We start from the raw sequence: 24491 nt of genomic DNA, 5'->3' as shown, positions 1-24491 counted from the left end.
AACAATAAAGCACTGATGGAGATCTGGCATCTGACACACCTATAAATGGATGCTGAACCCTATTAACCAAGTTTCTCTCTACAACAGAAAGTTCAGTAAACTCAGTTTATCATTCACAGCATTGATGGGTTTTCATCAGTTTATCATGTTTTATACAGACTCTTACGAATCATCTGCCACGTAAACACAATTAGTTTGTACCGGCATGTTCTAGAGACTTATAGCTGATACTGTCAGTTTGATTTAGTCGCTACACTGCTTGGCAGGACTGAATAAATAATAACTTTATTGGATTCATTAGCTGTACTGTTTGTCAGGTGCTCCTACAGACTACTTATATTACCATTTAGGACAGTTTTAAATATATTTTCTTTATCTTTACAGCATAAATATTTATTATCAACATAATACATCAAAACAAAGTGTTGCCTGTAGTGAAATATATATGTGGATTTACAGTATATGGTGAGATGCCTCCCTGACCTGGAAAAGACAACTGAAATTCTTAGAGTATATATTACTAGGGCTCTTGTACATAGCAGCGTTTGTATAATGTTAGCCATTTTTGCTGTACCAAGCTAAATAACAGCCCACTTGTAAGATATCAAACAGACTCTAGGGAAGCCTCAAAACATATGGAGTTCAATAACTTTATAGTCACAATCATACTTGCTATGTTTGGACAGAATGGCCTATGAGGAGACACATACCATCCCTACAGTCAAGCATGGCAGAGGATGTCTGCTCTTTTGGGATGTGTGCTGCAGTGGCAAATGTAATTTAGCCAATGCAGCATGTTATCAAATCATTTTGGAGAAAAATTTGCATTCATCAGCCTGGAATATACACTTGAACATTCCAATATGACAATGATCTAAAACAGGCATCACTAAATGGCGGCCCGCGGGCCAGGTCCGGCCCCAATCACTCTCTCACCCGGCCCGCAGCGGTCGCGACATTTAGGAGCCTGTTCTCTCAGCTGTCACGCTTTCGCTTTCAACTTCACAGAGCCAACAGCAGGAGGAGGGAGGGCGGAAGCTAAACAAGCCAGTGATTGGTTGCTAAGATAAAGGGCGAAAAAGAGAGAGGTGATGAGTGGCGAGGACGGAGTAGGAGGAAGAAGGGAGTGCAGTAGAACAAGGTGGAGTTTATAAATAGGTCACTATTTTTACAGCATAAGAAAACTATGATCACTGAGTGGGGAGAGATGTAGAAGCAGTGATCACTGTGAAGGAGGTAGTAAGCAGTGATCACTGCTGATGATTGATGGGAGATCAATGTCTGAACCTGTCTAAACCTGTGTAAACCCTACATCTGGTGCCTGCTATGTCTGCTGTGTGTGATGGTTGCAGGAGGCATTGAAAAGGATCAAAATGCTAACTAATTGTCAGCTTGCTATAGTACTTTTTTCTCCTATCTCAATCTTAAGTGTAGTCATTGTTTGCTGCCCCCTATTTTATGTTAAGGGACACAATGATGGGCACAGGAAAATGTGTCCATCAGCATGCCCCTTAAAGTGGTTGTAAACCCCCAAGTAGTGTTTGTATCTAAAGGTAAGCCTATAATAAAGCTTACCTATAGGTACTGTAAATATCTCCTAAACTTGCACCATTTGACGTTATCAGCACATGCGCTCTGAATGAACCCGCGTGCCCTGTGCCATGATTGGCGGTTCCCGCGCGCATGCACAGGAGTGACGTCATCACTGCTCTGGCCAATCAGGTGGCCAGATGAGGCGAACTTGTAAGTAAGACGGCTGAACATGTCAGCCATGTTACCAGTGAGCGAGCGGCGCTGCGGGGGCTTCGTTCTAAGGTAAGTATTTCATAATGAGCTAGTATGCGATGCATACTAGCTCATTATGCCTTTGTCTTGCAGGTTTTTTTTTTCTGAGGTTTACAACCTCTTTAACATAAAATGTACCCATCAGAGTGCCCCTTAACATAAAATAAGGGGCATGCTGATGGGCACATATTATGTTAGTGGGATTGCGCTGATGGGCACATGTTAAGGGGGCACACTGATGAGGACACCTGATGTAAGGGGGCACACTGATCTGAACACTGGATCAAAGGTGGCACTGTGATGGCCCCACCTGATGTAAGGGGGCACTCTGATGAGGACACCTGATGTAAAGGAGCACTCTAACCTTATTCAATGGGTACAAATGATGTAAGGGGGCACTCTGATGATGGAACCTAATGTAAGGGGGCCTTATGATGAAGAAACCTGATGTAAGGGGGGCACTCTGATGGGGACATCTGATATAAGGGGGTACCCTGACAGTGGCAACTGTTTTATGGGGGGACCCAATGTAATGAATCACTCTGGTAGGGGCACCTGATGTAAGGGGGAACACTATTGGGGACAGTTACAGAGTATTACCAAAGCGTGTGGAGAAAACAGTAAGAAAAGCATCATAGAGCGTGGCTGTGCCAAAAAAAGGAAAGTAGAAGCGTACAATCTTTCATGGCACATGCTTGAGATTCGGACCTCGGCCAGAAGAAAATTTTAGTGACCGGACCTCCTTGAATTTTAATTCACTACCCCTGATCTAAAACATAAGGATCCATCAGTGGCTGCAAAACTTTTCTCACACATTTTCCAAGGGTAGTATGTAAACCTATGAGCACAACTAAAGAATCTAGAAATTTTGGATGACGGTACCTTGTAAAGTTGTGATTTAGTAACTACTTTATCATTATAGGTGTCTTATAATTGTATAATAATAAGAATAGCATGAATATTCCCATTATTAAAAAATGGATACAGTGGAACCTTCCTATTACACTATCTCCTTCACACAATGTACAGTGTAAACTGTTGAATAAATAAATACCAAATTTTAACTCCTGTCAAAGGCCCACAGCTAACAGCTCAGCTCTACCTCTTACCACACCTTCTGCTTACAGGCATACGCAGAAAGGAGTGACAATCACCAGAAAGGTTGTCTGACAACATGGCTACACCAGGCTATCCTGTAGGATAGGCAAGATGGTGTGAAATAAATGGATTTTTGTAAGATCTTACCGTAAAATCCTTTTCTCTTAAGCTCATTGACAGACGTAGTCTTCTTGATTCTCAAGAGCTGGGTTATGTTGTCTCCGCAGGAGTAGGACTAGGCAGAAAGACAAAACGTTCTGGCTCCACCTTAGGGGCAGTCCCTGAGGGTATATCCTCCCTCTCTCTGCTACAGGGAATCAGTTCTGTTCTAAAGCAGTAACAGAGAATTTAACCCAACCCAACTCAATGATAGAGGGGCGGGTACTACGTCTGTCAATGAGCTTAAGAGAAAAGGATTTTACGGTAAGATCTTACAAAAATCCATTTTTCTCTATCGCTCATTGACAGACGTAGTCTTCTTGATTCTCAAGAGCTGGGACATCCAGAAGCAGTGCCACAAATGAGGGGTGGGATTGACAAAATCAAATCCAATCTAGAAGGCCCAACCGGTGCCAAACTAGAAGTTTTAAAGGCTCATTATAAACAAAGAATGAGACTAAAAGAAAAATTTCCAACGGAAAAAACCCTCGAGGTAGACCACTGGTCTCCTCAAATTGCGGCCTGCAAAACCTTGCGGCCAAACGAGGCATCAGACGATGCCATTACATCAACTTTATAATGTTTTGTAAAGGTATGCACCGACGACCAGGTAGCCGCCTTGCACACCTGGACCACTGACGCCTGATGGCGAAAGGCCCATGACGCACTAAGCGCCCGAGTGGAGTGCGCCTTAACAGGGAACGGGGGCTCCTGACCCTTAATAGAATAAGCCTGTACTACCGTCTGTCTGATCCATCTGGAAATGGTCGCGGCAGATGCAGGCAACCCCTTTTTGGGTCCATCCGGGATCACAAAAAGTGAATCCGTCTTGCGAAACGAGTCTGTCGTTTTCAAGTATACCCTGATCGCCCGGACCACATCCAAGGAGTGTAAAGCAAACCCCCGAGGATGACTGGGCTTAGGACACAGGGAAGGTAACACAATTTCTTCATTCAGATGAAATTCTGAAACCACTTTTGGTAGGAAGGATGGATTCGGACGAAGAACCACCTTATCTCTATGAACCACCAGATATGTTGAACGACAAGATAATGCGGCCAGTTCTGACACCCTGCGTGCAGAAGTAATAGCCACCAAGAAGGCCACCTTCTGGGACAACGTAGGTAGAGGAATCTCCCTAATATCTTCAAAGGGAGGTTTCTAAAGAACCGACAACACTAAATTAAGATCCCAGGGGGGTAACGGCGCGTGCACTGGCGGAGCCAGATGTCGCACCCCCTGGATGAAATTCCGCACCAAGGAATGAGTAGCCAAAGGCTTCTGAAAGAAGATAGCTAATGCTGAGACCTGACCCTTGATAGTACTCAAGGCCAGTTTCTGCTCAACCCCTTGTTGCAGAAAAGCTAATATTCGACTAATCGAATAAGACCGAGGACGGAACCCCAAAGGTTCACACCATGCAATGTAGGACTTCCATGTGCGATGATAAATCTTTCTGGAAGTCGCTTTCCTTGCTTCAACTAGAGTAGGAATAACTGAAGCTGACAAACCTTTGTCCTTCAGCACCTGGGTCTCAATAGCCAGGCCGTTAAAGCCAGCGATCGTAAAGCAGGATGGAAGATCGGTCCCTGAGACAGTAGGTCCTCCCTGAGAGGAAGTCTCCACGGGACGTCCGCCACCAGTCTGACCACGTCGGCGTACCAAGCTCGACGAGGCCAGTCCGGAGCTACCAGAATTACTGGAATTCCTTCCTCCTCTATCCTGCGAAGAAGTCTTGGCAGTAACGCGAGAGGAGGGAAGGCATACATTAGCTGGTATTGCCCCCACGGGGCGATCAGTGCGTCTGCGGTTTCTGCTAGAGGATCGCGGGAGCGAGCCACGAATCTCTGAACTTTCCTGTTGAATCGTGATGCCAACAGATCCACATCCGGGGTGCCCCACCGTAGGCACAACTGGTGGAAAACGTCTGGATGGAGGGACCATTCCCCCTGATCCAGAGTCTGACGGCTGAGATAATCTGCCTGCCAATTCTCCACCCCGGGAATGAACACCGCAGAGATTGCTGGAACAAATCCTTCCGCCCAGCGAAGAATGCAAGCCACTTCTTTGGCCGCTCGGACACTCTTGGTGCCCCCCTGGTGATTGACATAAGCCACGGCCGTGGCATTGTCCGACTGGATCCGAACCGGGCTGCCCTGGAGCTGCTCGGTCCAGTGAATCAGACAAAGTCTGATCGCTCTCAGTTCCAATACATTTATCGGTAACCTGGATTCTTCCGGGGACCAATCTGACTAGACAGAAAAAAACTGATTCCCTGTAGCAGAGAGAGGGAGGATATACCCTCAGGGACTGCCCCTAAGGTGGAGCCAGAACGTTTTGTCTTTCTGCCTAGTCCTACTCCTGCGGAGACAACATAACCCAGCTCTTGAGAATCAAGAAGACTACGTCTGTCAATGAGCGATAGAGAAAACTAGATCTCCAGGGACAAGCTGGAGCAAAAGTTTTTGTTCACAGATTATGCACCACTGAGTTAATAGCACCTGTGCACCCAGACATTAAAGCTGCTATAGAATAGATCTGTCCCCCAATACCATTAATCACTGCTCAAAGAACTTCCATGCACAGCTCAAGTAATCAAATGCCTAAAACTTTTGCACAGTACTGTACATCAGTTTTTGTTGGTTTAGTTTTCCTTTAAATACATGGCTTTAATCACTTGCCCCCTAGAGTTTAAAAAAAAAATAGAGTAAAAAAAATTAATGTAATAACTTCTATCTTTCGTTTCTGGAATACACAGGTTCCATAATGAAATAAGCTTTACTAACTAAAGTTGAAGACATTTATGTCATTCATTTCCCATACAGTACACTTAACGGAAAAGTCTAGCTTTTCTAAGTTTAATTTTTAGCTCTTTTTAAAGTTAAATCACTATCTGAGATTCTAGTGTCTTATGTTTCTGAAATTGGAGTTGCGTGATGTGCACTCACAAATCTGCCACAACAAATGTGTGGGGTCCCATTCTGCCGTTTGGCTTTTCATTTTAGCATCCTATTCATTATAGCATTGAGAGTGCAACAAGAAAAATGTGCAAAATCAAGGAAAGCCTGGTTGTAGCAGACAGAGAAACACTTCAAGATGGTGGAGGATAAAATGCATTAACAGCTATCTTCTGGAGTCACCAAGAGACGTGACAAGTCAGGGGGGTATTTTATTTTTGTTTTTTTTTGGGTAAAGACAGTTCATTCAGGCAGCAACAACATACAATTATGCTTAGGCCAACTGGACAATTGTTTGATTTCTCTCCAAATATGAGCAGATATAAGGCAGGATGTTGGAAAACAAATAACATCATGACTATTAGGTACAAATGCTTTTCTGGGTTCCTATAATTCTTTGAAAACCACCATATTTGTAACCAACAATACCAACCTGAGAAAACGCTTTTTCTTCTTAGCAGAATCCTCAGGTGTCTTGAATGCTTTGTCTATTTTCTTCTTTGGAGTCTGAAGTAGAATTTGTGCTGTTTTCACCCAGTCACTTACAGTTCTTCCTCCAGAAGTGTTTTCCTCACATACTAGAATGTCCTGCCTTTCAGATGGTACACAGCATTCATCTTCAGGTTCATCAGAAATATATTCCACAATATTCAAAGCCTGTAAAATAAAAAGGTATTTAAAATCATGTGACTGCTGAAGAACTGGTAACAAAGGCAAATACAAGTTTTTCTGTCTTCACAAACTTGAAAAACAATACGGGAGGGGGGTTGGGAGCAGCATGGATGAGGAGCCAGTGATATTGAATGCCCATGCCACACTCTCCTTGGGGAGAGAACAGTGCTCCCTAATGTATTGTGTGTGCAAGAAGGTGATGAATACATGTGTAGCGCATATTGTTTTGGCTAAGTTTAAGTGTAGTATCTTGTTCTTATCAGTGATCCAGTGGGGGCGCTGTGCTATCATCTAACCTGACCAAGGTTGGGTGGTGGCTATGCAAACCTCCTGGAGTGATGGGGGCTTGGAAGGTTAGAACGGGCTGGAACAGAAACCGGGGCGCCCACAGGTAGTTGGGGCATAAAAATAATTGAAAAGCCCATTACCTCCTGATTTGAGTGATCTACCTTATCTGGTCATGGGCTGGGAAGGCAGAAGGTCTGCGGTGTCTGTGCCCCCTGGGAGTGGTCGCCCTAGAGGTGCTCTTAGTAACACCTGAGTGTGGGACCGCACGGTGTGAAAAGGCCCATGGTCACAGCCACCAAAAGCTTTTCTTTCTGCACTGCGCCTTTTAGGGCCTGGCCTTTTGGCTAAGTCCGGGGGCAATTTTTGTCTACCAGGCCTCAGGGCCTAGGCCACTGCACATTTGGCACGGCAACTTTTTTTAATTTTCTCACACTGTTTGTCACTCTCTCACTTGTGTGCGTTTTTTCCCAAGGTTGACGAATGTGAGTCCCCGGGCTTGCCCTGACATCTAGGGGGAGGATGTATGACCCTCAGCTACCTTCCTCACCTGCTCTTGGGGGAGGGAAGACGCTCAGGAGAGCCCCTCGACCAAGTAGTCATGGTCAGCTTCGGCTGGCCTTGAACGGGGTCTGCCAGGCCCTCTGGCTAGGCAAACGACTGGAAACCCTTTGTCATTGTCAGGAGCCTCACACCCCGAGGGATCAGGGTAGAGGTCCGACCCCTTCAGGAGGTGGACTAAAAGCACGCCCATAGGTGCACTTTTTAGTTTGTGTTCACATGAAAGTTTTTTGTACACTTACTGATTTTTTCATTCTAGGTTTTTGCATCACCTTGGACTTAAAAAAAAAATTATGTGAATTAAATTGTCAAATGCAGTTGGTTTTACTGGGTCCTGCTACAGTACTTTATTCAAAGAGGTGTAAAGGGTTTAAAGAGATGCTCTTAGAAACTATGAAATGGCGTTTGTTCTGCTGTGACTCCCCAAAAACCTGTGCGTCTATAAAAACTACAAATGTAGCTTTGTACTTGAGTTCATGTTACAGCCAAGGCTTACTGACGGGTGCAGTTTCAGGATTAGGCTAAAGAATGCAGGTGGGACAAGAAGAGCATTATCTCCTTAAGGATAGCAGATGAGGACAACCAGAGATGAACACCCAAAATGATGCAGGAAGAACGCAAGCCTTCACGCTATCAGAAGAGAAAGTCCAGAAAGAATAAGGGGAGGACTCACCTAAATTCAGAGACTTAGTAGGAAGTAGGGGAAACCATGCAAGTAAAGCCAGGTAAAGAAAAAGGCGAGTATAATACAACCTAATATGCCCCAGGATGAAGGAGGTGAAATAATGGTCTTCTGGAATATACTAGAGAAGAATGCCATTTGAAATTTCTAGATAACACCTGATATGAAGTGACTTTGTTTTCCCAAAATTAACACTATGGTATAAAAATAGACTGTGCTCCTTCTGTAATTCTGTGAGTTTATTTTCAATTTTGACTAAAGTTTACTTTTAATCACTTCAACACTGAACAGTTTTACCCCCTTAATACATATTTTCAGCTTTCAGTGCATTCACATTTTGAATACCAATTAGTCAGTTATGCAATACTGTAACCAAATATTTTTTTTTATTTTTTGGGATAGAGTTTTCTTTTGATAGTAATTACTGCGGTTTTTAATTTTTTGCTATATAAACTAAAAAAATACCGAAAATTATTTAAAAAAAAAACCAAAACATTTTTCTTCTTTTCTGTTATGAAAAGTTTTACAAATAAATAAACGTTCTTCATAATTTTAGGCCAAAATGTATTATGTTACATTTCTTTAGTAAAAATAACCAAAATAGGAGTTTATTATTTCGAATATGTGTTATAAAAGGACTTGACAAACCCCAGGCGCCAGATCGTCATTGTGACCAGAAGTTTGGACCTTAGCTGCTGCTCGAATGCTCCCCACAACCTACGCGCCAACCCCTCCCTCTATGTATTCACTATGTATGTGCTCTGCTTGCCCATCTGTGGGCCCGGGACTGGCATATCAGGTGCCACCGGGTAGAGGGGGCAGGAGGAGAGCAGACGTGTGTCCACTTCCTCAAATTGACCCGGAAGCGACACGTGACATAATTTCCGGGTCCCCGTTGACATTTTTCCTGGCCATTAAGGCCATTAAGGCAGTGCGATGTGCATTACATCACATTCATTACATTTTAATGGAGCACAGGGGAGTCATACAGGGTATTTGTCACCAAAAAAAGTCTCTGTGATGGGAAAAACATTTTTTTATAAAAAAAAGAAAAAAATGTAATTGTAAAAAATTGAAGTTATACCCCCCCCACCACCAACATATAAGCAGGTAGAAATGTAAACACACCCGGCGAGGTGCCTACGCCTAATATTGTTGATTGCGATACACGATACATATTGCGGTGCACGCCGAAACGAGAGCAAAAATTTGAACACCAGACCTCCTTCGTAACACTAAACTGATGACCAATAGGGGGCTTTAAAAGCTTCACCCATGGAAAAAAGGGTACTAACATGTTGGGTATCTTTTTACTTGGTGTAACCTCAGCTTTTGTATTTTACCAAAACATTTTATGGATTGGTAAACGTATTGCATTTTCATGCTCCTTAACAGTAACTTCTTAAAATTAACTTTATTTGTGTGTTTGTTTTTATTGAAATGTTTTGCTTCCTAGACATTTGCAATATCATGTGACATAAAACATTGGAACTACTACTATTTTGTTCTCTAGGGTATCTGCTTTAAGAAGAGATATGGTGTTTGGTTTTTTTTTGTAATCTTCAGGTCTAAAAACTGGATTTTTGTAAGCACTTACCGTAAAATCCTTTTCTCTGAAGTTCACCGACAGACGCAGCTCCATCTCTTCAGAGACAATTGGGTTATGCTCCTCCAATCAGGAATAGGCACTAGGCAGGAAAAAGTCTAACCATGCCTATGGGGCTGTCCCTGCAGGCAAAACCCCATACACTCTGCTATCAGCAATCAGTTTAGTTGAAAGCAGTGTTTAGAATACAAAAAAAACCCATACACTCAGAAGTAGAGGGGTGAGTGCTGCGTCTGTCGATGAACTTTCAGAGAAAAGGATTTTATGGTAAGTTCTTACAAAAGTCCAGTTTTCTCTATCGTTCGACAGATGCAGCTCCATCACTTCAGAGACCATTGGGATGTCCTAAAGCAGTATATTCATGAGTGGGTGGGAAGACAACGCAAAGAAGCCATACGGTAATTCCCCAAAGGCTAAACTTAGCCAACCAGGTAACATGGAGCTCAGCCAGGAACAACTGAAGCTCAGCGTGAAAAAACATACATCCTCAGAGAGAAACAAAAAGATTCTCTTCAAAAAGCAGCCTGAAAAACCTTGCGGCCAAAGGAAGCATCCGAAGATGCCAACACATCAACTTTGTAGAATTATGTGAATGTATGCCTAGACGACCAAGTTGCTGCATTGCAAACTTACAGCACTGACGCCCGATGGCGAAAAGCCCAAGAGGCACTCATCGCCCTAGTAGAATGCGCCTTCACAGGGAAAGGAGGAACCTGACCCTTCAGTGAATAAGCCTGAACAACTATCTACCTGATCCATCTGGATATGATCGCAGCAGACGCAGCCAATCCTTTTCAAGGTCCTTCGATAAGGACAAAGAGAGAGTCCGATTTCCTGAAAGACTCAGTAGCCGCCAGGTAAACTCTAATGGCCCGAACCACATGCAAAGAATGCAAGGCAATTTCCTTGGGATGCTTAGGCTTAGGATAGAGTGAAGGCAGTGAAATGTCTTCATTGAAATGGAAATCAGAAACCAACTTCGAAGAAACGACTGATAAGGTCAAAATACCACTTTATCTCTGTGCACCACCAGATAAGGTGAGCAGCATGACAACGCTGCCAATTCAGACACACTGCGAGCAGAAGGAAACCAAGAAAGAAACCTTCTGAGACAATAAAAGCAGAGAAATCTCCAAAATGTTCTCAATAGGTGGCTTTTGAAGAGCAGACAATACCAAATCGAGATCCCATGGCAGTAGCAAGGACCGAAGCGGAGGCGCCATTAGACGCACTTCCTATATGAAGGCACGAATCAAGACATGCGTAGCTAACGGGCGATGGAAATATATAGCCAAAGCCGACACTTGGTCTTTGATAGTGCCCAAAGCCAACGGCTGTTTAACCCCTTTCTGCAAGAAGGCCAAACCCTAGCGATCGAAAACAAGCAAGGGAGCACCTTCAGCGATTCACACCGAGAAATGTACAATTTCCTTGTTCGATGATAGATCTTCCTGAAATTCAACTTCCTAGCCTTCAAAAGTGTAGGAATCACAATGTTAGAAAGACCTTTATCTATCAACACCTGGCTTTCAACAGCCATGCCATTAAAGCCAGTGACTGAAAAGCAGAATGGAAGATCGGGCCTTAAGACAGCAGATCTCCCCTGAGAGGAAGTCTCCAAGAAGCATCGGCGATCAACCGTACTAGGTCCGCATACCAAGACCGGCGAGGCCGCCTGGAGCCACCAGAATGATCGGAATGCCTTCCACCTCTATCCTGCGGAGAAGCCTCGGCAGAAGTTTCAACAGAGGGAGGGCATAAATCAGTCGGTACCGACCCCAAGGAGCCACCAGAGCGTCTGTGGCGTCGGCCAGAGGATCCCGAGACCTGGCTAAAAACCTCTGAGCCTTCTTGTTGAGGCGCGAAGCAAGCAAATCAACCTTGGGTGTCCCCCACCGAACACACAAGAGATGAAACAACTCCGGGTGTAGGGACCAATCCCCTTGATCCAACACCTGACGACTCAGGTAATCCGCCTGCCAGTTCTCCACACCTGGAATGTGCACAGCAGAGAGGGCTTTTCTGGCCCAGGCCAGAATCTCGGCCACTTGCTTGGCCGCCAAGACACTCTTGGTGCCCCCCTGGTAATTGACTTAAGCCACAGCCGTGGCATTGTCAGATTGAATCCGAACCGGGCAATCTTGCAGACGGGTCGTCCAATGGCTAAGACAAAGCTTTATTGCTCTGAGCTCCAAAACGTTTATCGGTAGTTCGACTCTTCCACTGTCCAGGAACCCTGGGCCCAGAGCTTCCCCAGCACCTCGCCCCAGCCGAACAGGCTAGCGTCTGTGGTTACCACCTTCCAAAACAACGGGAGGAAGGACTAACCCCGGCATAGTGCTGGAGACTGAATCCACCACAACCGAGCAGACTTTGTGTTGTGGCTCAACTGAATCAAAGAGTTCAAGAACTTCGGATTCTTTTTCCTTTTGACAGGAATCTCCCTTTGCAAAGGTCTGGTATGGATCTGAGCAAACGGAACTGCCTCAAAGCTTGATACCATCAGACCCAAGGCCGGCATGCAAGTCTGCAGTGAAGACAGATGGTTTGCCAAAAGCAATAGTCTCCCCCCATGCAATTTTTGCAGCTTGTCGGGGGGGGGGGGGGGGGACCCTCTCCAAAGCTGAATCCAGAGTCAGGCCCAGATAATCCAGTCTCAAGGAAGGTATCAGGGCAGATTTATTGAAATTGATGTTCCGACAAACTCCTGCAGGGTTGTGATTGTGACCGTCAGATCGCCCGTCAAGGCTGAATGGGAGTCTCTTAACAGGAGATCGTCTAGGTACCCCAGTACCACAATACCCGATTGGCACAACAAGGCCAACACTGGTGCTAGTACCTTGGTAAACACTCTGGGAGCTGAGGCAAGACCAAAGGGTAATGCCACAAATTGATAATGCTCAATGCTGCAAAACGAAGAAACAGCTGGTGACCAGCGTAAATAGGGATGTGTAGATATGCGTCCTTGATATCTATGGAGGCTAAGTTGTCTCCCTGGTGCACAGATGCCACTACTGTGCGGATGAATTCCTTCCAAAACTTCTGTACCCGCATGAATGGATTCAGGGCTTTGAGATCCAGGATTGGACGCACCTTGCCCTCCTTTTTGGGCACGGTGAACAGGTCTGAATAAAATCCCTGAAAACGTTCCTGAGAAGGAACCGGTACGATCACTCCTTGCGACAGCAAATCGAGTACTGCCCCACTCAAGTCCCTTAACCGGTCTGGAGAAAGGTGAAGATTGGGCGGGAAGAGTCTGTCCGATGGTCGAGAAATCGAAAATTCGATCTTGTACCCCGATTGGACCAATTCATTAACCCATTTGTCCTGAATCAAGGAGGTCCAGGGTTCAGAAAAGAAACAAAGATGTCCCCCCCATCCCAGAAGCGGGTGAGGGTGCCTCCTTATGCAGATGAGGCTTTGTCTGCAGATCCGGACTGCCCAGTCTTAGATTTGCCCAACCATGGCTTCTTGGAACCCCCAGAAGACCTGAACGATTTACCTTTTTCTTGCGACCCAGAGGCACGAAAAAGACAGTAAAGGAAGGCCCCGGCCTAGGACGTGGTGCCTTACCCTTAGAGGACTGGGGAATAAAAGTACTCTTACCCCCCTGTGATACCTTTGACCAATTTATCCAGAGAGGATCTAAACAGCCTCTCCCCTGTGAAGGAAAGATCAGTCAAGGCCTTTTTTAGAGGCCTGGTCAGCAGATCAATTTTTTAGCCACACCATGCGCCTAATAGCAATCCCCACTGCCGATGCCCTGGTCACCAACAGAGCTGAATCCAGGGACATTTGACACATGAACACCAAGGCTTGAGCCAACTGGTTCAGTAGTTCCAGCACCGCAGGGGGGAGCCGTTCATCTTCCAAGTTACTTTTAAGTAACTTCACCCATTCAGTAGCTGTCTGCTCCACCAGAATGTTCACAAAGGTAGTCTTTAAAATTGAACCCGTTATCACGTGGAGATGGCAGGACAAAGACTCCATCAGTCTATCCACTAGGCCCGCAAAAGTTGGTTACTCTTCCACCGGTACCAGAGTCACTTTATTTATCCTGGAAACCAGGTGATCCACCTTCGGCGATACAGTCCACCTACTGGACACTGCCTACACAAAGGGGGTAAAGGTGTGCAAAACAATTAGGCACCACCAGCATATGCTTAATGCAACGCCATTGTTCATCCACAATACTGTGAAAACAATTCTGGACAAGGGAACACCTAGCCCGATTTATGGGATTTGCAGGAGCCAAAAGACACCTGCATACCCAGCGCTGTGAAGTCAAGCCAATTTTAAAGTTTCCCGCACTGAAACTATAAGGGCTTCCACCAATGCGCGTTCCGGTGGCTGAGGAGGACAGGTCCTCTTCACCGTCAGAATGTGAAGACACTGACCCCTCAGGGTGGGCTATGAATGCGGCGGCCATATCTGCCTCAGTCTGAGGACCCCGCCGATGGAGACGAGGGCAGAGGGCGTTTGCGACTGGCAACACTTGAAAAGACAAGATCCACCTTAGACATCAGATTTTGCAAAAAAAAAAAAAACCTCAGATTTCAGGATGGGACAGTCACTCCCAATGGGACAGCTGGTGAAAATTTATCCTGGGACTCAATCTCACACTGTTTTAAAATTAGAGCAGTGTCCCTTTAAAACCACCAAAACGCAATCCCAGCGCTATAACAGCAGACCCTCAATCCCTGACTAATACAGTATCTCACAAAAGTGAGTACACCCCTCACATTTTTGTAAATATTTCATTATATCTTTTCATGTGACAACACTGAAGAAATAAAACTTTGTTACAATGGAAAGAAGTGAGCGTACAGCTTGTATAAAAGTGTAAATTTTCTGTCCCCTCAAAATAACTCAACACACAGCCATTAATTTCTAAACCGCTGGAAACAAAAGTAAGTACACCCCTAAGTGAAAATGTCTAAATTGGGCCCAATTAACCATTTTCCCTCCCTGGTGTCATGTGACTCATTAGTGTTACAAGGTCTCAGATGTGCATAGGTAGCAGGTGTGTTAAATTTGGTGTTATCGCTCTCACTCTCTAATACTGGTACCTGGAGGTTCAACACGGCACCTCATGGCAAAGAACTCTCGGAGGATATAAAAAAAAAAGAAATGTTGCTCTACATAAAGATGGCCTAGGCTATAAGATGATTGCCAAGACCCTGAAACTAAGCTGCAGCACGGTGGCTTTATAGCAGTTTAACAGGACAGGTTCCACTCAGAACAGTCCTCGCCATGGTCAACCAAAGAAGTTGAGTGCACGTACTCACTGTCATATCTAGGGGTTGTCTTTGGGAAAAAGACGTATGAGTGCTGCCTGCATTGCTGCATAGGTTAAGGGGGTGGGGGGTCAGCCTGTCAGTGCTCAGACCATACGCTGCACACTGCATCAAATTGGTCGTCATGGCTGTTGTCCCAGAAGGAAGCCTCTTCTAAAGATGATGCACAAGAAAGCCTGCAAACAGTTTGCTGAAGACAAGCATACTAAGGGCATGGATTACTGGAACCATGTCCTGTGCTCTGATGAGACCAAGATAAACTTATTTTGTTCAGATGGTGTCAAGTGTGTGTAGCGGCAGCCAGGTGAGGAGTACAAAGACAAGTGTGTCTTGCCTGCAGCCAAGCATAGTGGTGGGAGTGTCATGGTCTGGGGCTGCATGAGTGTTGCCGGCACTGGGAAGCTACAGTTCATTAAGGGAACCATGAATGCCAACATGTACTGTGACATACTGAAGCAGAGTGTGATCCTCTCCCTTCGGAGACTGGGCCGCAGAGCAGTATTCCGACATGATAAGGACCCCAAACACATCTCCAAGAGTACCACTGCCTTGCTAAAGAAGCCGAGGGTAAAGGTGATGGACTGGCCAAACATGTCTCCAGACCTAAATCCTATTGAGCATCTGTGGGGCATCCTCAAATGGAAGGTGGAGGAGCGCAAGGTCTCTAACATCCACCATCTCAGTGATGTCATCATGGAGGAGTGGAAGAGGACTCCAGTGGCAACCTGTGAAGCTCTGGTGAACTCCATGCCCAAGAGGGTCAAGGCGGTGCTGGAAAATAATGGTGACCACACAAAATATTGACACTTTGGCCCAATTTGGACATTTTACATTTGGGGTGTACTCACTTTTGTTGTGAGCGGTTTAGACATAAATGGCTGTGTGTATAGCTATTTTGAGGGGACAGAAAATTTACACTGTTATACAAGCTGTACACTCACTACTTTACATTGTGGCAAAGTGTAATTTCTTCAGTGTTGTCACATGAAAAAATATAAAAATATTTACAAAAATGTGAGGGGTGTACGGACTTTTGTGAGATACTGTATATTTGAAAATGGTTTAATCTCAATGTACTGACTATCTGATTACTTAAAGCCCTAAAATGCCAGGACAATACAAATATACCCCAAATGGCCCCTTTTTGGGGCCTGTTACTAATTTTTTGTCACAATTTATTGTAAAAATAAAGAAGGTAAATAAAGTTTGCATATTTTTTTTTTTTTTTTTTACACATACGGTCATCAGAGCAGTATAGCATCATCATATGACTGGTGTGGCGGTGATAAGGGACACTGACTGGTGACTGACTGGTGACTGTATGTTAAAAAAATAAATAAATACAATTGTGACAATAAACTGCTCTGAGAGTTGATCAGGATTTTTTTCTTCACTATGATTGCTTATTACAGTGATAATCTGATCACAGCTAATTTGATCACAACTATCACATGGTACAGGTCAGCTGTGATTACAATGGTAACATGTTAGGCTAAGAATAACAAGCCATTGTGTACCATTGTAATGTGATCGTTGTGACTGATCACAGCAAATGACATGGTACTGGGGCCAGTCCGGTACAATGATGGGTCTTCTGCTGTGTCCTCTGTGGGTTTCAGATCGCACTGCTGCGCATCCCTAGGGCATGCGAGTGGGAGTACATCATATCATGTCTTCCCGAAATAACAGTGCTCCCACCTGCCAGCCGTTTTATAATAGACTGGGCAGGAGGTGGTAAAAGGAGACCTACAGGAAAATGAAAGAATAAGCGTTAAGGATTATCTGAGCCTTTTACTGCCCCCTACAGGAGTAGGACACTAGGCAGAAAAAAAAACTATGCCTATGGGCAGTCCAAGGTGCTATACATCCCCCTCTCTGCTATAGGCCTTCAGTTTAGTAACAAGCAGTGTCAGAAGTATTAAAACTCCATAGAGGGTTGGGTGCTGTGTCCATCAATGGGATTTTTTCTTACCATAAAATACTTTTCTCCGATGCTCATTGATGAACACAGCTTTAGAATCTTCTTGACCATTGGGTTATGCTGCCCCCTACTTTACCCCACCTATGGGGCAGTCCCAGGGGAAATACTCCCACTTCCTACTATAGGCACTCAGTTTTGTTGTAAGCAGTGTCAGAAAAAATACAACCCAACTCAATGAACATCAGAGAAAAGGATTTTACGGTAAGACAAAAATCCCATTTTCTTTTTCGTTCATTGACGGACACAGCTTCAGAATCTTATTGACAATTGGGGCATCCCAAAGCAGTGTCAAAAATTAGGGGTGGGAAAAAAGCATCAGAAAAAATTCCCAAAAGGCTAAAGCTAGTCAACCAGGTAACAAAGAGCTCAACCAGGAACAACTGAAGCTCACCTGAAAAATACACCCTCAAAGATGATTAGTCCTCTCAACAGCAGCCAGCAAAACCTTGTGGCTAAAGGCAGCATCCACAGATGCCAACACATCCAATTTGTAATATTTTGTGTAAGTGTGCACAGACGACTAAGTAGCCACCTTGCAATCCTGCACCACTGACACCTAAATGTGCCTTAACAGGGAAAGGAGGATCCTGACCATTAATGGAATAGACCTGCACCACCGTCTGCCTGATCCATCTGGAAATAGGCGCAGCAGACATGGCCAGACCTTTACAAGATCCATCCGTGAGGACAAATAACGAGTCCGATATCCGAAATGACTTAGTAGCTGCCAGGTACACCCTGATTGCACGAACCACATCCAAAGAGTGCAAGGCAATCTCTTTAGTATGTTTAGGCTTAGGACACAAGGAGGGCAACACAATGTCTTCATTTAAATGGAAACCAGAAACGGCATTAGGAAGGAAGCACCACTTTGTCTCTGTGAACCACCAAATAAGGTAAACGACAAGACAAAGCAGCCAACTCCGGCACCCTGCGTGCAGAAGTAATAGCCACCAAGAAGGCTACCTTCTGTGTCAAAGTAAGCAGAGGAAGCTCACAAATATCTTCAAAAGGCGGTTTCTGAAGAACCGACAGCACCAAATTGAGGCCCCACGGGGGCAACGGAGACCTCACCGGGACAGCCAAGTGGCGACCCACTGAATAAAGGTGTGAACAAAGGGATGCGTACCCACTGGGCGTTAAAAGAAAATCGCCAAGGCCAAAAACCTGGCTCTTGATGGTTCCCAAGGCCAAATGCTGATCTACACCTTTTTGGAGAAACTCCAAGATTTGAGTCAAAAAAGAACACCACGCAATGTACGCCTTCCAGACTCAATGATAAATCTTCCTAGAAGTAGATTTTCTAGCTTTTAACAGCATGGGAATCACCGCTTCAGACACCCCTCTATCCTTCAGCACCTGGCTTTCAATAGCCAAACCGTTGAAGCCAGCAATTGTAAAGCAGGATGGAAGATCTTCTCTGAGAAGGAGTCTCCAAGGGACGTCGGCGACCAGCCGTACCAGATCTGAGTACCAAGACCGGCGAGGCTAGTCCGGGGGCCACTAGGATGAGCGGAAGCCCATCTGCCCTGATTCTTTGCAGAAGTCTCGGCAGAAGCTTTAGAGGGGGAAATGCATATATCAGATGGTACTGGCTCCAAGGGGCCACCAAAGTGTCTGTGGTACCAGCCAGAGGATCCCGGGACCTTTCTACGAACCTCTGTACCTTCCTATTGAGACGAGAGGCCAACAGGTCCACATCGGGAGTTTCCCACTGGAGACACAGTTGATGAAACACCTCCGGGTAAAAAGACCATTCTCCCTGGTCCAATGCCTGCCGACTGAGGTAGTCCGCCTGCCAATTTTCCACCTTTGGAACATGCACAGCAGAGAGGGCTGGAACAAAACGTTCTGCCCACCTTAGAATGCCAGCCTCTTCCTGAGCCGCTAGGACACTTCTTGTGCCCCCTTGGTGATTGAAATATGCCACAGCCATGGCATTGTCCAATTGAATCCTTACCGGGCACCCCTGCAGACGATCCGTCCAATGGGCCAGGCAAAGCCTGATCGCCCGAATTTCCAGGATATTGATCGGCAGTCCGGACTCCTCCAGAATCCAAACCCCCTGAACACAATCCGTGCCCAAGATGCCTCCCCACCCGGATCATGGTGACCACCATCCAGGGGAAGAAAGGATTTTCCCTGCCGAAGAGCTGGAAAACAAAGCCACCAGATCAGGGACCCTCTCGCATCCCGACTCAACAGGATCACATTGTCTAGAGATTGTGGATTCTTGTTCCATTTATCAAAAATCTCCTTTTGCAGAGGTCTCGTGTGGAACTGTGCAAACGGAACCGCCTCGAAGGTGGAGACCATCAGACCCAACACTTGCATACAAGTCCTGAGAGAATACCGCCTGTTGGACAACAGGAGCCGAATCGCATCTTGCAACTTCTACAGTTTTTCCCCCGGAAGAAACACCCGGACTAGGGCCGAGTCCAGGGTCAGCCCAAAGTAGTCCAGCTTGGTGGACAGAACCAGAGCAGATTTTTGGAAATTCAGATTCTATCCGAACTCTTGCAAGGTTCGCACAGTAATGTCCAGGTTGTCTGTCAAGGCACTCGGGGACTCTGCTAACAGAAGGAGATTGTCCAGGTACCCCAGTACCGCAATCCCCCGCTGCCGCAGCAACGCTAACACCGGGGCCAAAACTTTTGTGAACACCAAAGGAGCAGAGGCTAGACCAAAGGATAACACCACAAATTAATAATGCTCCTCGCCCACGGCAAAGCAAAGAAAACGCTGATGCCTGACATATATTGGAATATGAAGGTAAGCGTCCTTGATATCGATAGAGGCCAGAAGATCCCCTTAAAGGAGGGATGCCACTATCGTGCGAATGGACTCCATCCGGAATTTTTGTACTCACACAAAGCAGTTCAAGGCCTTGAGGTCCAGGATTGGACGAACCTTGCCGAAGACCGAAACTCGATCTTGAAACCAGCTTGTGGATCCACCTGTCTTGAATCAAGGAAGACCACAGCTCTGGAAAGAAGTGAAGATGTCCCCCCAACCCAAATATGGCTAAGGGCGCTCCTTCAGGAAAAAGAGGGCTTGACTTTGGGTCTGGAGAGATCCGCTGGTGGGGGGCGCTTTTTGCCCATCCTATTTTGCAGGACCAGATCTACCTAGGACACTAATGACTCTAGGACCACCGTCATAGCAGACAGAGCAGACTGGGACCCGGAGGGCCCAGTCACCGAGGGGGTCAGGTGGTGAAAGATGCTCCAGGGACTCCATGGTTAACCCGGGGACCGCACTAGGAAAAAATAGAAAAAGCTCTGATAAACAACACCCAACCGCTGTGCAAGCGGAATCATTAGTCCCAGCACACCAAGTTTTTGCTATAGCAGAAAGAAGGAGAGCCGTTTGTACCCAAAGGGACTAACCACCACAAACTCAGGTACAGAGCAGAGCACCAAGCTGCACGTCGTGCGGCAATCAGAGAGGAGGAGGAATTCCAGGAAGTAACACTAGAAGCCCACCATCGAGTCCCCGCTCCATAGGCTTCAAAAACATGGCCGTCGCTTTATATCAATGGGATCCTACAAGAAAATGGCCACCGGACTACACAAACATGGTCGCCGATATATATATATATATATATATATATATATATAAACGCGGCTACCGGGACCCCCAGAAACGAATGGGCAGTAAGGAGAGGCCCTGGCAGGAGACCCCACCAGGACCATTCCCCCCAAAAAACATGAGTTTGGCAGCCAGCGGCGTGCTACCCCCCCCCCCCAGACCTCCATCACCTACTCGACAACCGTCAAACAGACATTCTACGTATAGTCATCCCTGGGGGGGGGCTAGGTGTGAGTAAATGGGGGGTGGTCCCAGTCGGGACCACTAAAAATGAGGAGGGGGTGCTATGCAGGAAGGAGGGGAACATGGGCATCCGACCGACCCAGGGAGGGGCCCGTGTCCACCCCAAAAGGCCAACAGGAGAAAGGGGGACACTACTTACCACACCATGGACACAGGGTGGGCACCACTCCAGGAAGACGACCGTACTATGGGATCCAGCGGGCCAGACACTCAGGCCATGAACAGGTCTGCGCGTCCTCGTGAGACGTTTAACTCGCCGGCCAGCCCCCGTCCAATAGGGGTATGTCGCGGCCAACCTAGCGCGAAGCTGAGGTCGGGTCGCGCTTGCTGGCCGGACTGGGAGACCATAAGTATCTAGGACAGTGATGGAGAACCTTTTTGAGCCGGAGTGCCCAAACTGCGACACAAATCCAACTTATTTTTTTCAAAGTGCCAATACTGAAATTAGTAGCAGCCACAGATAATGGCCGCAAGGGCCTCTCAATAATCCCAGCAGAACAGCAACACTTCCTCCGAACCGATATCCACTCTCTCATTTGCCCCTTCAGGGGCAGTATCCTCGTATTCTCTCTGTCCCTTGGCCCACAGTATGCTGCTCCAGTCTCCCTCCCTTGCGGCAATGACTCCTCTCTCTCTCAGGTGGTGATGTTAAGCTGGACACTAAAATGGACCCATAGTCTTCCGGGACTAAATGTCCCATGGTGCACTTGCCAATCACCTCATTGGTGCTTGGCTGCAGCCAATGGGGAGGCAGGGGAAATCAGAGTGGGTGGCGATCTCTGCAAGCGCCATTCTGTCCTTGTCCAGCGCTGGTTGACAGAAGAAGGGAGGTGAGCGGGGACATACACTGACAGTCCACGATCGCTTCTCTCCTTGTCACAGTGCCGCTGAACTTTTCACTTCAGCAGCTTCGCCGTGCGGGGGAGCTGGGATAGACATTAAAATTGACTCATTGTCTTCCGGGATTACATGTCCCATGATGCACTTGTCATCCTCCCCATTGGTACTTGGCTGCAGCCAATAGGGAGGCAAGAGGAATCCCAGTGGGCTGTAATCTCTGCAAGTGCTGCTCTGTCCCTGTCCAGCGCTGCCTAAAGCGGGCGAGCGGAGGAAATACACTGACAGCCAATGCTCGCTGCTCCCCTTGTCACAGCGCCACCACCGTGCGGGGGAGGGAGGATTAGAGAGCCAAGGCATCAGCGGTGGCAGTTTCCCAGTATAGCTGGCGTGCCCACAGAGAGGGCTCTGCGTGCCAGCTGTGGCACACGTGCCATAGGTTCGCCATCACTGATCTAGGATATGAATTCCGACGCCCAGTCCGGCAGTTGATTGTAGTTCTTACAGAAACGGAAAACAATAAAACAAGGAAAAAATTATATTTAAAAAGGAAAAAATGCCAGGAACAGAGATCCTACCAAGGAACTAGGTCCTTAGTCCTGACTAGGCAGAAAAAAACCTATAGTGCCTATAGCAGGAAGTGGGAGTGTATCCCCTGGGACTGTCCCATAGGCGTGGTAACGTTATTTCCTACCTAGTGTCCTACTCGTGTAGGGGGGCAGCATAACCCAAAGGTCAAGAAGATTCTGGAGCGGTGTCTGTCAATGAACGAAAGAGAAAAGGGAATTTTTTGTAAAATCTTACCGTAAAATTCCTTTCTCGGAGTCCTCTGACAGTTGCCGCCCACTCATACAGTCTTCACCAATGGGTATTGACCTCTTATCCATAGGAGCAAGCTAGGCATAAGACTTGTTAAAAACAAAGTAATTTACATAGACACACCTATGGGGGCTGTCCCACTGGTCCAATACCCCCCTGCAATCAGCCATCCCAACTCAGTTTGGTAGCAAGCAGTTAAAGTCCAAAGAACCCCAATAGAGGGTCGGGGACGGCGACTGTCAGAGGACTCAGAGAAAGGAATTTTACGGTAAGATTGTACAAAAAATTCCCTTTTCTCTTACGTCCTGTGACAGTCGCCGCCCACTCATACAGTCTTCACCAATGGGATGTCCCAAAGCAGTGAAGGGGGTGGGAAACGCAACCGTCAGAAAAGGCAACGCAGCACCCACAGCAGAGAAAGGAACCTTACGAGAACAGAAAGGTATCCTCCGTTAACATAAAAGCTCAACTGAAGCAATAACCCAGGAAAGCAAATAAACAAGGGGCAAAAACAACCCCAACAGTCAGGGCCCTGCAAAATTAGGGTCCCCTTAAGGTACTGCCGCACACAGAAGTTTGCGGCCAAAAGAGGCATCTGGTGATGCCAGAACATCAAGTTTATAGAACTTTGAAAAGGTGTGCACAGACGACCCCTTAAGGTACTGCCGCACACAGAAGTTTGCGGCCAAAAGAGGCATCTGGTGATGCCAGAACATCAAGTTTATAGAACTTTGAAAAGGTGTGCACAGACGACCAAGTCGCAGCCTTGCACACCTGGGCCACCGAAGCCTGATGCCGCAAGGCCCAGGACGCACTCACCGCTCTGGTAGAGTGCGCCTTGACAGGGAAGGGCGGAACCCGTTCCTTAATCGAATAGGCCTCTACAATCGTCTGTCTGATCCATTTTGCAATGGTCGCCACAGACGCAGCCATACCCTTCCAAAGTCCCTCAGGAAGGACAAAAAGAGAATCCGACTTCCGAAAGGATTCAGTGGACGACAGGTAAACCCTGATCGCCCTGACAACATCCAAGGAATGCAAAGCAAACTCCTTAGGATGTTTGGGATTCACACAGAGCGAAGGCAAAACAATGTCCTCATTAAGGTGAAAGTCAGAAACCACCTTTGGAAGGAAAGACTGGTTAGGTCGCAAGACCACCTTATCCTTATGAACCACCAGGTAAGGGGAGGGGCAGGACAAGGCCGCCAACTCCGACACTCTGCGGGCAGAAGTGATCGCCACTAGAAAGGCAACCTTCTTAGACAGCAGAGGCAAAGAAATTTCCCTGATGTTTTCAAAGGGAGAACGTTGTAGAACGGACAGAACCAAGTTCAAGTCCCATGGAGGTAGAGGCGCCCTCTGAGGAGGGGGCCAAGTGACGCACACCTTGAATAAAGGTGCGAATCAGAGAGTTAGACGCCAAGGGGCGCTGAAAAAGAACAGCCAGTGCAGACAACTGGCCCTTAATAATGGTCAATGCAAGGCGCTGGTCCACACCAGTTTGTAGGAAGGCCAAAACCCTCGCCACCGAATAGGAACGAGGAGGGAAGCCCCTGGTTTCACACCAAGCAAAATAAGCCTTCCAGGTACAATAATAAACCTTACCAGACGAGGCCTTCCTTGCTTTGAGCAAGGTAGGAATGACCTCCGAGGAGAGACCCCTGTCTCTCAGGACCTTGCTTTCAACAGCCACGCCGTTAAAACCAGCGACTGTAAAGCAGGATGGAAGATCAATCCCTGAGACAGTAGATCGTCCCGTAATGGGAGCCGCCATGGAGGCTCGACGGCTAGTTGAATGATGTCCGCATACCAAGACCAGCGCGGCCAGTCTGGTGCCACCAGAATCACCAACGTTGGTTCCGAGACCAACCTGCGAAGGAACCTGGACAACAACTGAATCGGAGGAAAGGCATACATC

General features: G+C 46.6%; 1 protein-coding gene across 1 annotated transcript in view; it reads right to left on the bottom strand.

Moving 5' to 3' along the window:
- The window catches only part of SPIDR (scaffold protein involved in DNA repair), a 1142289-nt gene that overhangs the window by 787766 nt on the left and 330032 nt on the right, over window positions 1-24491 (bottom strand). Inside the window, exon 6 of the mRNA XM_082258691.1 lies at window positions 6433-6656. Coding sequence (XP_082114817.1) covers window positions 6433-6656 — 224 coding nt within the window. The remainder of the gene's footprint in view (window positions 1-6432; window positions 6657-24491) is intronic.

This window comes from Pelophylax lessonae (assembly GCF_965119305.1).
Source record: "Pelophylax lessonae genome assembly, chromosome: 5".
NCBI lineage: Eukaryota > Metazoa > Chordata > Amphibia > Anura > Ranidae > Pelophylax > Pelophylax lessonae.
This window is presented reverse-complemented; position numbering and strand designations above follow the sequence as displayed.